Below are 13,732 nucleotides of genomic sequence, written 5' to 3' on the forward strand. Positions count from 1 at the left end.
TTTCGCTGGCCGGGTCATTCCTCCTCGTAGGATTAATCTAGGGCTGTTACTTAGTACACGATGTATGGTGGTACGGGACAGTTCATTTAGATGTTAATATGTAGGATAGAGGATCAAATTAATGATGCATGTCACAACAAATCAATATTATACAACGTCTCAGAATGTGACGACTCTATTTGCTACACTGCTCCATCGGATCAAATTGATACAGGGAAGATATATAAACGTATAGAATGGTCTGAAAAATTCCCAACGATGTTAGAACTGTCAAATTTGCGATGCAAATTTTTGGTCGTTCTCTACGCGGGACTCGAACTCGTACTGCTGTGACATCTATGGCAACACCGCCTGCACTAAGTCCAGCGCCCTAGACCACTCGACCAGCTAGGCTATATATATATAAAGTCAATATGTAGTTTGCCTCAATATGGACTTTTTAAACATTTTGTTTTTGTTGGGTTTTGTTTCCTCATTTAATAGAATATTCTTTGTTTTATTAGATGTACGTTTTTATCATTTCATATGTTTCGCTAGATCTATTTATCAGCTCTTGTGTTATGAAGATATTTCCTTTATTCAAACCGGATACTGGTATGTTTTGGTCCAATGCAATTTCTGAAGAAAGGTAAACTTGCTGCAGAAATAAAATTGACAGACGTGTTGGCAATTTAGTACACACAGCTTTTCAAAGACATCATATTTATTTTAAATTTCGGCTTGCAATCAGTATTGTATCGATTTTGTTTATTTAATGTAACGAGAGTCTGCTGTGAAAGTGCAAGTTTCTTAGTGAATGTCGAAGTGTACCATACCGTTACGGCATACCAGTCGTGACTACATATATAGGCAGTTTGACTTTTTTTGTTCGATGTTAAAAATAGTGGAATAAGTTTCATGTGTTCTATTTTGTGTACACATGTATAGGTCTTTTTAGATTTACAGAAATGCGATTTTAATGTCGGAATTTGTCAATTTTTATTTGTCAATTTGAACACCCATAACTGCATAAGACATACTGAGCAGATTACAAAACAAATATCATAAAAAAAACAAACAGTGATTAAGGTACTGTAGTGACAGTATAGTGGTGTTTTGTTTTAAGATATTTAATTAAAAGTAAGTGTATAAGCACAGTGACCCTGCAATGTCGGTGTATACTTACACATGTACATGAATCTTACTACATAAATGTAATGAACAGAGGTTTCATGTTGATCCATCCCAGTGTTCTCTTCAGGCACTTAAAGTGCTGTGCTTTACAGCGTTATCGAGATTGGTACTGCACAATCTTGCTACCAGCGCTGTGCTATAAACTTATGTTTGAAGATTAAAAATCAATTTCAACAGGAAACGTGAGTGCCCCGAGTTCATTTATGGCATCCTACAAGGTAATTACCAGTAAACACGCTATGGTCAGTTGATCACCGTGTGACCGCAAAGGTGTCTGAAGCCAATAAAAGTTATGACATTGCCAACAAGATTCTTTATCAGTCATCCCACCTGGCCACAAATTAATTTTAATGAAGGTGTCAATCAAATATTAATATCTGATACTGAACCTATCAAAACTGACTATAGTAAAAATTCACTCAATCCTGACCAAAAGCATGTGGCTATTTATAAATGCAAAGTTGAATAATTGCACAATCACACAACATTAAGAAGCTGATTTACCCTATAAAAGAACACATTGAATTCCCAAACAGTATTTATTCCATCAGATACTTCCAAAACACTTTGAAAAAAAAAAGGAAATGGTCATCTTTTGGTTACATTGTCATGTTGTGTACCAAGAGCACATGTTTTTTGGTGGGAAAATTCATTAGGAAATAGATTGTAAAATCCCCCAAGTCTAAAAATAGTACAACAGGTGTGGGGAAATGTTTTTTTTGTAAGTCATGATATGGGGTTTTGTCATGAATAAACTACGTATAAACATAATAATAATTACTTATCATAATATGAAAGATCATCTTTTATTTTTCTGTTAATTTAAAAAGGAAAAACAAAAAATGGTATTAAGTTATAATTACTGCAAAACCATATAAACCAAAAACAAAAACATGTAAACCAAAACAGCAATGTACAAATGTACATTTTTAATACACTGATCAATCTTTATATAATACATTAAATACAAAATAGCAACTTTTGACACGAGACATACTAATGTTGTGTTGTGCATGCTGAATACAGCGCTATCTGAAAATCCTGGGGAGAACCCTATCCGCCCCCTAGTGGATCTGTCCCAGTCAATCGGTCCCCAGTAGATCTGCCCCCCAAGTGGATCCTTCCCCTTTTTATCAATTTAGATCGAAGATCAAAATTGATATTCCCTACTTGCGGAGCTCGGTATACAGCCATATTTTATCCTGTTTTTGCAGAGTTATCTCCCGTAAGAGCAGATATAATTTCGAAGTCTTTCAAATCGATGTTCGGATCTGGGTGCAGAAAAAAGAGGTAACTCCAATGAAAACGGAATCCCCAGCAAACAAACACAACAGTGTTTCTAAAATTTACAGGGTGTTTCATTTTGTTGGTAGGTTACATAAGGATGATTTTCATTTGTATCCCGGGTAAAAAAAATTTATGGCAGGGTCGGTAGAATGAGAAATTCTCTTTTGACTTTCGAGATTTTCTAAAGTATTGTTGATATTGGATGGAAAACCTTGCGTGTTCCGAATAGATACCTGCTACAAAGGGAGATAAATGTTGACAAAATGTTGGTCCGCAAGTCGGGAATAGCAGTCTCCAGAGCCTTTAGATTTGTAAAGCCTGATAGCTGTAATTATCTTACACTACTGCAGGTAAATAGTACCATCAGCATACCCCATTAATGTTCATATGCAGATAGTTCGGTCCATTTTGAAGGTATTTCTAATATGTTATTTGCCGCTCATTTTTTGGCCATTTTTGTTACAAAAGGATAGCATAACCCTCGAAATCATCCAGATGTATCTTCCATTATAACATGTATTTTTATTACGGGTACTGCACAGTGTCTTAGAAAGCCAGAAGATGGGAAATAAAAATGAAACTTTGCACAGAATAATGGCATAGGAATTTCGATAATACATTTCTCAGGAATTGTCATTTTTTTTTTGGTCTGGTGTCATTGCTTTTTACTATAATCATTCTGTTTTGCTATTTTGGCCATGTGTATATTATTAAAATAGAGCTGTAGGTGCTCCAGGGCCTTAAAAGTGCATAGCTAATGTTTTCTGCGCCAGGCATGATTGGTGAAATTATATCACAGGGGCTTGCTCCCACTATCAAATATGCAGCCCGACTTTATATAATAAGAAGTATTTGGTGGTGATACCTGTGTTTTTGCAGAGCAGTAAAATGTAATACATGTTTGTTCGATTTTAAAGAGTTTAAGTGAGTTAACTTACCCCCAAATCTGGGATCCCCCTTTTCGTCTTACATGTATATACTGTGATTATATTATAAAACTGGCATTTATGTTAATGTATGTGTCTCTGGAGTAGTTGCCAAGAACTAAGCACTTTCACATGACACATAGGTAGGTGTCCATGGAATAACTTGCAGCACTTGAGCTATAAAGCTTGTCAAATGAGAAATGTAGCTAGTTGGGATGAACATGTTACTAGGGATATTATTTATTTCAATGATTGTGGATTAAGTTTTAATGATTTAATAGACTGTTGACTTGGAGGTCGATAAATTGAATTTCGACCTTAAAATCTAAAAACTGAGAATGGCCAACTAGTAGTTTGTAGTTTAATCATGCATTATGTAGGAGAGTTTTGTGTTCATTCATCTAGGTGTTCCACATAAAGCGATCGAACCTGAATATTATGCAAACTGGCGTACTGCTACGATACATTATGAACTTGGGTGTATGTGTGCATTTTTAAATGTCCTCATAATCAGAATGGTGATTTAAGAAATTGTTTTAAAACAAAGAGTTCAGTACTAATTGTTTATAATAAGAAACGTTTGAATACGATTCCCATACTTTCCTTATATCCCATATTTTTGCAATATGACGATTTACATTACTTGAGGCGTAAAAACTCAAACGAACGATGTAAATTGATTCAGTACATGAGTATTGGATTAGAATTGATCTGTCCCCAATCATAAACTTGATGCATTATGCATTAGGGATTCTTACAATTAATAAAAGGAAACATAAATATTGAAAATAAATTGTCTTATCCTTTTCTATACATGTATTATCTTTTCTTATATTTTTTTATATAAATGAAAAGATTATTGTTCATAAAATATTATTACATGTAATATTAGACCTTATTGCCCCTCTGCCCCTTTTGAGTCCTCCCCTAGTGCCCATTCATAATTATCTGAATGTCCCTTTCAGATTACACTCTTGTATATAAATAAACCCAAGCCAGTTAAGAAGTGTCACCTTCATGAACTACATCCTTTCATAATTAACCCTCAGGTAATTATCACTATTGGGTAATCGACAAGTAGAAAATGGATCCTGATTGGATCTATCACCATTTTATGGACAGCCAATCATTGGTTAATAATTAATTTCTACTGTACAGTTAATTTCTCATATTTTAGTCTGTCATAAATTTAAAGAATCACTTGCCCGTAATCACATTCATGTATAATTTTAGGTACATTAGGATATTATTAGGTAAAATGCCCAATTGGAAAAGGTTGTTGACTGCTTTCGTTCTTTTTGGAATCCTATTTAGTGTCAAAAAGGGGAATACTAGTATTTGTTTATTCCAGTTTTAAGCCCAGTTGTTTATTTAAAATTTTAGCTCACCCAATAAAAAAACTTATTAGCATATTTTTGTGCTAAAAATATAACCAACCAAGACAGAGAAGATTTACGAGCTGTCATGATATGTGTGTGTCAAAATAATGTCACAATTGCTTCTATGAAACTTTCATTACAAAATTAAGAGGTTTGCAGGTGGTTTTTATACAGGGACATATGGGACAAATGTATCAACCATCTTGTTTTGATACAATAGGCTTTTATAGCTGGAGTATTTAATATGTTAAAGCTTGTGGCCAAAATCTCCTTCAAAGAAAAATGCAAGATTTTTCCCTAGTTTGACAGAATTTACACATTTTGCACTATGGTATCCATATTGCATTGTTGAATTGCAAAAAAAAGTTTTTATTGGCACACATTTACAAAACAAATATTATGGAATACCTATACTGCTTTGCCTTAGTTTAATTTCTAGACTGAATTTAATATAAACTGAATTTACCTCTTACATCACAATGTATTAAGCCTGAATGTTGTGTCCATATGGGCCTTAGCAGATTCAACCGATGTGGTCATATAAAGTTGCAACTTATTTTAAGTTTAGTATTATGAAAATAAAAGGATTTGACTTTAAGTGCTTTGTGAGGGCCAGACAAATGTTATAATAGCTGTTCATGAAGTATATACATATTTTGTAGTAAAAAATGTTATTGAAATTTTCTGAGTAAAAAAAAATGCAATCGTGCATAAAAACAATGTGTAATTAGAACCATTACATTAGTTGCTCATCATATTCCTCAAAAGATGAAATGAAACTTGAGAGTTAAAACTGTAAGTTTTGCAAAAAAGATGCTTACATGAAGGATTACTTACAAATGTAGGTTTAAGATATTTTATGCTATAGTCCATCTAAATACCATCATCAATAAACATAAAGTATAAAAAAGTGTAATTAGTTACAATAGATTTTAAAGCTACAGGATATTTGCATTTTCAAACAAAAAGCTTTATTCAAAATTTGATGTTGAGACTTTTATCGTTTGCAGTCTAATACAGTAAAGGAAGGGAAAACGTTTATTTGTGGAATACTGTTTAAAGAAGCATTTAGCAAAGTCTACGGAATATAATAATTGCTTTCTTGAAAATATTACATACATGACCAGTATCTTGACAAGTAATGTCCTAGATTTTGACTTTAGTACAACCTTGAAATTGTTAAGGGATAACAATTTGTTGAAAAACATGGATGTGGCTTCTAAAATTTTAATACAGATTCAATAAAAAGAAATTTTCAATTAATGAAATGGTTCTTATGTTGTGGCTAACAAAAGTTTCTGTTCGGTCAAATAACTTGTATTTGTATATGAGTTATTGTCATATTAAGGCCAAAATGATGTTTTTAGCTAATATCTCGAAAGCCATAACAGATAGAAGAAACTTTCAAGAAACTTTCAATTGTAGAAATGTTCCTTGTGATAAGATCTATAAATTTTCTTTTCAGTTTGTATTCCAGCAAGAACTTCCTATATCCTGCTAATAAGACTTACATATGTCTAAAGGGTCAAAGTTGTACAATCACTCCTTTAAAAGTTATTGGCTTTGAAAATAGAAATTGATGTTTACTATATGTTTAGTTCTGTAGGTCTTAGAAACAATTAATGATACATGTAAACATTTGTTTATTGACTTGGACCTTAGTAGATGGGATTTCTATAAACTTAATGTTTTGGTTTTTGTTCTGGTTGATATGGCCACCAAATTTCTATTTTTTCACTCAGGTGTGCAACTGTTTTTAGGCTATAGTTGTTTATTTCAATACAAAAGTAATTGTACCTTGCTCCAACTATAATAAAAGTTGTTATTACTGATATACTTGTATAGGTCTTTGTTATCAAAAGCAAGATAACAGAAAAAATGTAAATGATAAAAATATATGGAATTTTGAGTGCATGACTTATCATAAGTAAATTAATTATTTTTTTTTGAACATATAGTAATATTTTGTGGGAAAAAATCTGTGTAAAAGTTGATTTATATTTCAGTGTTATATATGGATTTGAAAGAAGAAATACTGTAGCTTTTTAAATGAAGAACTCATTTGTTGTATGGGTTGAAGGCAAAGTCAAGGTAAGTTGAAGTAGACACACCTATTTTGTGTCAGTCAAGTTCAATATGTCTTTCTGTGAAGAACAACTTGAGGTCACACTGTCTCTATATACCAGGTATGTTATTGATACAGAATGACAAGGCGTAATCTGAAACTTCCTTCTTTTATGAATGGCCAAGTATGGGATAATATGAAATTTATACATACATGTACAGCTATAAAAAAAAACATGTTTCTGTAAAATGATTTGGAGATAAGTTGTGCTGTATAGATTGACTTATTGTGACTTAGGTAGCAATACTGACATATGAGTTCATTAATTGAGATTTTTCCATTTGTTTGTAATACCTGACACAAACTGATAGAAAGATGTCAGTATGAAATGAAATGATTACATCACTTGTCTCTTCCTTAGGTGTTTTAAAAGCAAAGGTGTTAAGGTGAATATATATTTTTAGGTTTTAAAATGCTTTTAATACCAATGTTATTCAAGATCAGGATTATTTTTTAGATAAACGGTAGTACATGTAGCATGAATTTTTTGTTTGTGAAGCCTGAGGCAAATTTAGTATAAGAGTGGTAATTCTTGTTTATGGGGTGAGATAGTATCAAGAAGGTCATTTATATGATTTAATGCATCTAAGATGTTGAATTTAAATGAAGTCATAGTTAGAAAAAATTTAGTAACCATTTGATAACTGATTTGATATGATAATGTCCCATTGGAATGTCAAGACAGCAGATTTTTATCCAAAGGAAGAAGAGGAGGAAGATGAGATCACCTTCTTTAAAGGTAAGAGAAACTTTATTTATCTGTTACATGTATATTTGTGGCTTCCTGTATTAATGCTTATATTACAACTTAAAATTGTCTTGACAAGAGACACATTTGTACTGGTATTTGGTTTTCAAGGTGCATGAATTTTTGACTTCTTCTCCATTCATTCTCTGATCTAAATTAAGTTTATGCATTTTTCTATAGGATCTACATTAAAATATGTTCAAAAATGTTGGTATGAAGGAATGTTTAAAATAAAATGCCTTTGATACAGGAAGCTTATTGCATTGTTATGTAGTGTGCTGTGGTCTCAAATATTTCTGCAGAATTCCCTATAGAGACTGCAGCATTAAAATAGCATTGGCCTTCTAGGTTTTTCATGTTTTTTTTTGTTTTTTCACTTTTGATTGAGTCTTTAATTAGAGAAAAAACTGGACTGGTTCCTTTAAAAAACTTGTGTTATTGATAATCCAAAACTCTATGCAAGTAGGTGATGTTACAGCTGATATATATGGATAGAAGTATCAGTCTACGTGATGTGGTACTTTGCTATATATGATAGGTGAAACAAAACATTTTCATTTAAAAAAAGGTTGAATTTGTTTTGCATCATTTAAGATTTAAATGACAAGCGATTATACATATGACTAAGGAGAGGATCTATTGTGTATAGTGTTATCTTTGTACCTAATTAGGATAAGATGGCAAAGAGGACAGAAGAATACAGAGACTAACAAAGGTAATCTTATTTATCTTGTTAAGTTGTAAGCAACTTCTTGCACTTGTAATATCAGTACTTTATATTTGCATATGATTTGCATAATTATGTCTCCCCCTCCCACTTTGGTGGGGAGAAATATTGTTTTTGGCTTGTCCGTCTGTCCTTGGGATCCATGTGTTGGTGCAACTCCACTGAAACTACTGAACAGAATTTTATGAAACTTGGTATGTAGCAAGAATGTCATATGTAGTTGTGCATATTGTCGGGAAATTTTGATACCTCAATTTTTGTAGGAGTTATGCGCCTTTGAACTTAGAAATTTGCCAAAAATCAGCATAAATTACCTTGTCAGCACAACTTCTCTAAAACTACAGGACCGAATTTCACAAAACTTGGTATGTAGCAAGAACATCATATGTAGTTGTGCAAATTACCAGGAAATTTTGATGCCCTAATTTTTGTAGGAGTTAAGCCCCTTGAACTTAGAAATTTGCCGAATTTGCCAAAAGTCCTTATAAATTACCTTTGTCAGTGCAACTCCTCTGAAACTATTGAACCAAATTTTATGAAAATGTGGTATGTAGCAAGAACATCATATGTTATTTTGCATATTACCAGGAAATTTTGATCCCCTAATTTTTGCAGGAGTTATGCCCTTTCCAACTTAGAAATTTGGGTGCCCTTTGAATTTGTTAAAAATCCACATGATTACCTTGTCAGTTCAAATTCTCTGAAACTACTGAATTGATCAGTACAACTTCTGTGCAGCCTCTTTATAGAATTTTATGAAGCTGTTCTGTGGACGTGGTGATTACTGTAAGTGGGTCCAGTTTGTGGGACAGGGGAGACATATGTTTTTGCAGACAAAAACAAACTTTAATTTATATTTATACTCCATGTAATGTTGCAGATCTTCGCCGTGTTTACCACCATAGCGTCATAGTTCTAGCCTCATACGAGATAAAAATGTACCTCATAGATATCATACATGTGTGTTCTATATGTGTTTCTTGCTTGTATGAAAATGGGAAGTTTACGCGAAATGATAGGTTAGCTTCAAACATTACCCAGTTTCTGATTCCGGCACAGGGGCTCATTACAAGACTATATAGGTCATAAACATTAGCAGGGCCCTGATATCTATGAATATTCATTGCCAGTTGTTTGATTTGGTTCCTTATATGGTTCCTTGCTCAATATCATAAGCGACCCAAAGATCACTACAATGTTTTTCTTTTAAAAAATATCATACACATATCTATGTGTGTTTTTTTGCTTGTATGAGAAAGTAAAGTTTACATTAAAAGCTGAAATGATCGGTTAGCATTGAATTTGTCATGTTACCCAGTTTCCCATTCCAACACAGGGGCTTGTTACAATTGACTATATATAGGTCATATATATTATCGCTATTTTGTTTAGAATCCCTTTGATCTTGCTATACGATAATTTTCAATCTTGCGCCAGTCGAGTGAGAATGAAAATTATTGCTAGTTTCTATGTCCTCGTGTGACATACAAGCAACAGCGTAGGAATATTTGACGACCCAAATAACCATCTGTTTGTTTACTGCGTATGAAATAATGGCTAATTTGTGGAATATTTTCTAGTCAACAATGGAAAATGATTTAATACAGTAACTTACCCAATCAGAATGAATAAATTCCAAAATAATTCCATAAATTTTAAACGCGACCGTAATAGTTAACAGATTTTTTTCAAATGATGTGAATCACAGCTGCACAATATACGTGATGTCACGTAGCACGTCACCAAAAAAATAGTTCCGAAAGGAAATTTTGCAGCACATTTAAAATTCACATATTTAGTTCAGGAAAACTGAAAATAAAAGAAAACGAATACCTTATAATTCAGCAAAACAGCGATAAACAGATAATTAGATATTTTTTCTTGTGGGATTTTCTCATGCTCGACAAGATAAGCATGTGAAACTCCCTCTCGTTGAAAAAATATTAAATAATCTAATGTTATCAGGTCCCTGATATCTATATATAGCCATTGTTTAATCTGTTTTTATGTAATTGAAAACATTCGGGTCATCACAGTTACAAAAGAGTACACAATCATATCAAGGTAACCAAGATTTTAGCTGAAGTCATCTGATTTTTGAGCATATGGCATTCATGCCATTCTGGATGTTGAAAGTAAGCCAAAATCAGTGACAGAGAATATTTGAAGATTAGCAACTTCGAGGACTTAAGTCGTTGATAATCTTTTATTTAAATTTCAAAGAATTTTCTCAGAGATACTATATTTTGTTATCAGCATTCTGGCTGTACCAGTATATAATTTAGATTAATATGGTTAATATAATTTAATTGATAAACTTATTGAAGTGTTAGAAATTATCATTTAAATACTGGTTTTTACTGATGGTTATGATGGAAGTACATGCATTGATATATAATTTTTTTTCTCAACATATGCAAAGAATAAATCGTATGACTTTGAAGTGTTAGTTTTAATTAGTATGTAATATCTAGAAGCTTCATCTTTCACAAAGGATTGTTATTATTTTGAGTTGAACCTTTTGTCCCCTCTTTGGTAAATTGAAACTCCTGGAGGTACAGTAGTGCTACTACTGAGTGTAACTTCTTTATCTCCATCCTGTTTATGCTGCAGATTTCTTGACTGAGAAAACAGCAACATTATACCACCGTGGATACAGTACAAATTATATACTTATGTTAAGTAGAAAACACAGTTTCATCAATTCTCTGACTTGTTATTGTGTTGAACACCCTAATTGCAGTGTTAATTGATATGATACCACTTTAGTACAGAATCAACCCTTCAACATTGCTCTGGGTTGATATGGTAACACTTAAGTACAGATCCCACTCTCCAACATTTCTCGGGTTGATATGGTAACACTTAAGTGCAGATCCCACTCTCTAATGTTGCTCTAGGTTGATGTGGTAACACTAGTACAGACCCCACTCTTCAACATTGCTCTTGGTTGATATGGTAACACTAAGTACTGACTCCACTCTCCAACATTGCTTTGGGTTGATATGGTAACATTAAAGTACAGACCCCACTCTCCAGCATTGTTTTGGATTGATATGGTTACATTAAAGTACATACTTCACTCAAAAACATTGCTCTTGGTTGATGTGGTAACACTTTAGTACAGACCCCACTATCCAATATTGCTTTGAGTTTATAGGGTAACACTTTAGTAAGTACCCCATTATCCAATATTGCTTTGAGTTTATAGGGTAACACTTTAGTAAGTACCCCAACCTCCAACATTTCTCAGGGTTTATATGGTACACTTTCCAATATTAATCTGGCAGATTTTATACTGATATCACTTTCCTACATCTTTTTTGCTGTATTAACATCTCAGCAACTTGTTTTACTGAAGAGAATTTACTTATTGGAGCTGAAATTAATTAACTTGAAGCTATTTACTGTAATTTTTTCATTGTTTGTTCTGTAAATACTTCTTCGCTACTTATTGTAAACTTGACAAAGAAATGATTTACTTCTAGTGGATATTGATCATCAACATGTTACATGAAATCATAGTTGTCAGTTTTGTTCTGCAGAGGGTGTTAAAACATGTTTTCAGGTACAGATATTTGAGATCAGTTACATGTAATAAACCATTTTTTCCTTATTTTATTTCTTATTTCACAAATGAGATATGCTAAGAAAACAATCTCTAAGAGAATATTAATCATGAACATGTCTGTTTGCATGTTGTAATAAAATATTTGACAACATACTGTATGATATTCATAATGATATTTTCCATGCACATGTTGCATATTTATTGAACAAGTTGTTGTTTCAGAACTTTAATATTTTAGTCTATGGGTTAGTAAGTTATATTTTTTTACTCTACACAGGCAATCTGCCACACATGAGAATCATATGGTTTGCATCATTTGATTATCATATAAATTAAGTACCATATGATAATCATATGTTTCGGTATACATATGATCATCGCAATGATTATCATATGATAATCATATGTTTCGGTATACATATGATCATCGCAATGATTATCATATGATAATCATATGTTTTTAAGCCAAAATTACCATATGAGAATCATATGATAATCATATGACTGTCATATGTTCAATATCATATGATTATCATATGAATCGAGCACCATATGATTATCATATGTGGCACATTTGGCTGTATACATGGTAAACATATCTTTATCATGTGAATTTTGAAATTAAAAGTTGACTCCAAAGAATAAGATTATAGATGTTAGACATATTTTTGTTATAAATCAGTTAAGTATTAAAGTGACCATTCATGTATATAAGTATTAAAGTGACCATTCATGTATATAAGTATTAAAGTGACCATTCATGTATATAAGTATTAAAGTGACCATTCATGTATATAAGTATTAAAGTGACCATTCATGTATATAAGTATTAAAGTGACCATTCATGTATATAAGTATTAAAGTGACCATTCATGTATATATGTATTAAAGTGACCATTCATGTATATAAGTATTAAAGTGACCATTCATGTATATAAGTATTAAAGTGACCATTCATGTATATAAGTATTAAAGTGACCATTCATGTATATAAGTATTAAAGTGACCATTCATGTATATAAGTATTAAAGTGACCATTCATGTATATAAGTATTAAAGTGACCATTCATGTATATAAGTATTAAAGTGACCATTCATGTATATATGTATTAAAGTGACCATTCATGTATATAAGTATTAAAGTGACCATTCATGTATATATGAAGTCTTGTATAGAACTGTTAGTTTATATTATATGATATTAAGCTTTGTTAAAGAGGGAAGATGCTATTTATACTCCAATAATATTTGACTTAGGTGATAATGCACTGCCATTTTAGTACTGTTGATGTCTTGACCAACAGATATACATGAGACTTCTTATAAAATAAGCTGTGCGTTTGTGGTTAAAAGTTCAAACAATGACTTCCTTAACTGCACACATGTACATCATTTCCTACAGAACACTTTCGAGCAATTAATTTTTCAAGGTATCTACACATATAGGACACATAGTTTTAAGTTCTTTCCTAATCTGAATTTTATGATAGTTTTGTACAATATATCTAAATCAGTAAAATAAAGTTTCATATAAAATATCTTAACGTGTGATTTATACATTATGAATATGTCAAAGCTAAATTTTTATTCTTAAAAAATGCAAAAAGTGAAAATATGAATGATAAAGAGCAATAAAAACGAGTAATCTTCTAAGGAATCTGATGTATTTGACTGTGTAACCAGTAAGTCAACTATCTAGTAAGGAATCATTTCAGTATTATCAGTACATAAATCATTGTGGAAAAACTTACTGAATATGTTCATGACATTATGGTGGTGAATGTTCTGGTCAGTTT

General features: G+C 32.0%; 2 protein-coding genes across 9 annotated transcripts in view; both read left to right on the forward strand.

Moving 5' to 3' along the window:
- The first annotated feature begins 586 nt into the window (after nt 1-586).
- LOC148630198 (heparan sulfate glucosamine 3-O-sulfotransferase 5-like) overlaps nt 587-13,732 on the forward strand; it is a 49,750-nt gene continuing 36,604 nt past the window's right edge. Inside the window, exons 1-3 of one of the 4 annotated variants that reach the window (XM_088562950.1) lie at nt 587-628; nt 6,772-6,856; nt 8,310-8,353. The gene's annotated coding sequence lies outside the window, so the exon portion shown is untranslated. Of the gene's footprint in view, nt 629-6,771; nt 6,857-7,565; nt 7,630-8,232; nt 8,354-13,732 lie in introns of those variants that run through there. The other 3 variants (XM_088562940.1, XM_088562960.1, XM_088563027.1) reach the window with 3 other exon arrangements.
- LOC148630199 (heparan sulfate glucosamine 3-O-sulfotransferase 1-like) overlaps nt 589-13,732 on the forward strand; it is a 69,218-nt gene continuing 56,074 nt past the window's right edge. Inside the window, exons 1-3 of one of the 5 annotated variants that reach the window (XM_088562922.1) lie at nt 609-628; nt 6,772-6,856; nt 7,572-7,629. In XM_088562922.1, the coding sequence (XP_088419048.1) occupies nt 7,609-7,629 (21 nt within the window). In that variant the 5' untranslated portion in view covers nt 609-628; nt 6,772-6,856; nt 7,572-7,608. Of the gene's footprint in view, nt 629-6,769; nt 6,857-7,571; nt 7,630-13,732 lie in introns of those variants that run through there. The other 4 variants (XM_088562904.1, XM_088562894.1, XM_088562887.1 and 1 more) reach the window with 4 other exon arrangements.

Source organism: Perna viridis, chromosome 1 (genome assembly GCF_037379345.1).
Source record: "Perna viridis isolate PV_CMFRI_1.1 ecotype Kerala chromosome 1, ASM3737934v1, whole genome shotgun sequence".
Lineage (NCBI taxonomy): Eukaryota > Metazoa > Mollusca > Bivalvia > Mytilida > Mytilidae > Perna > Perna viridis.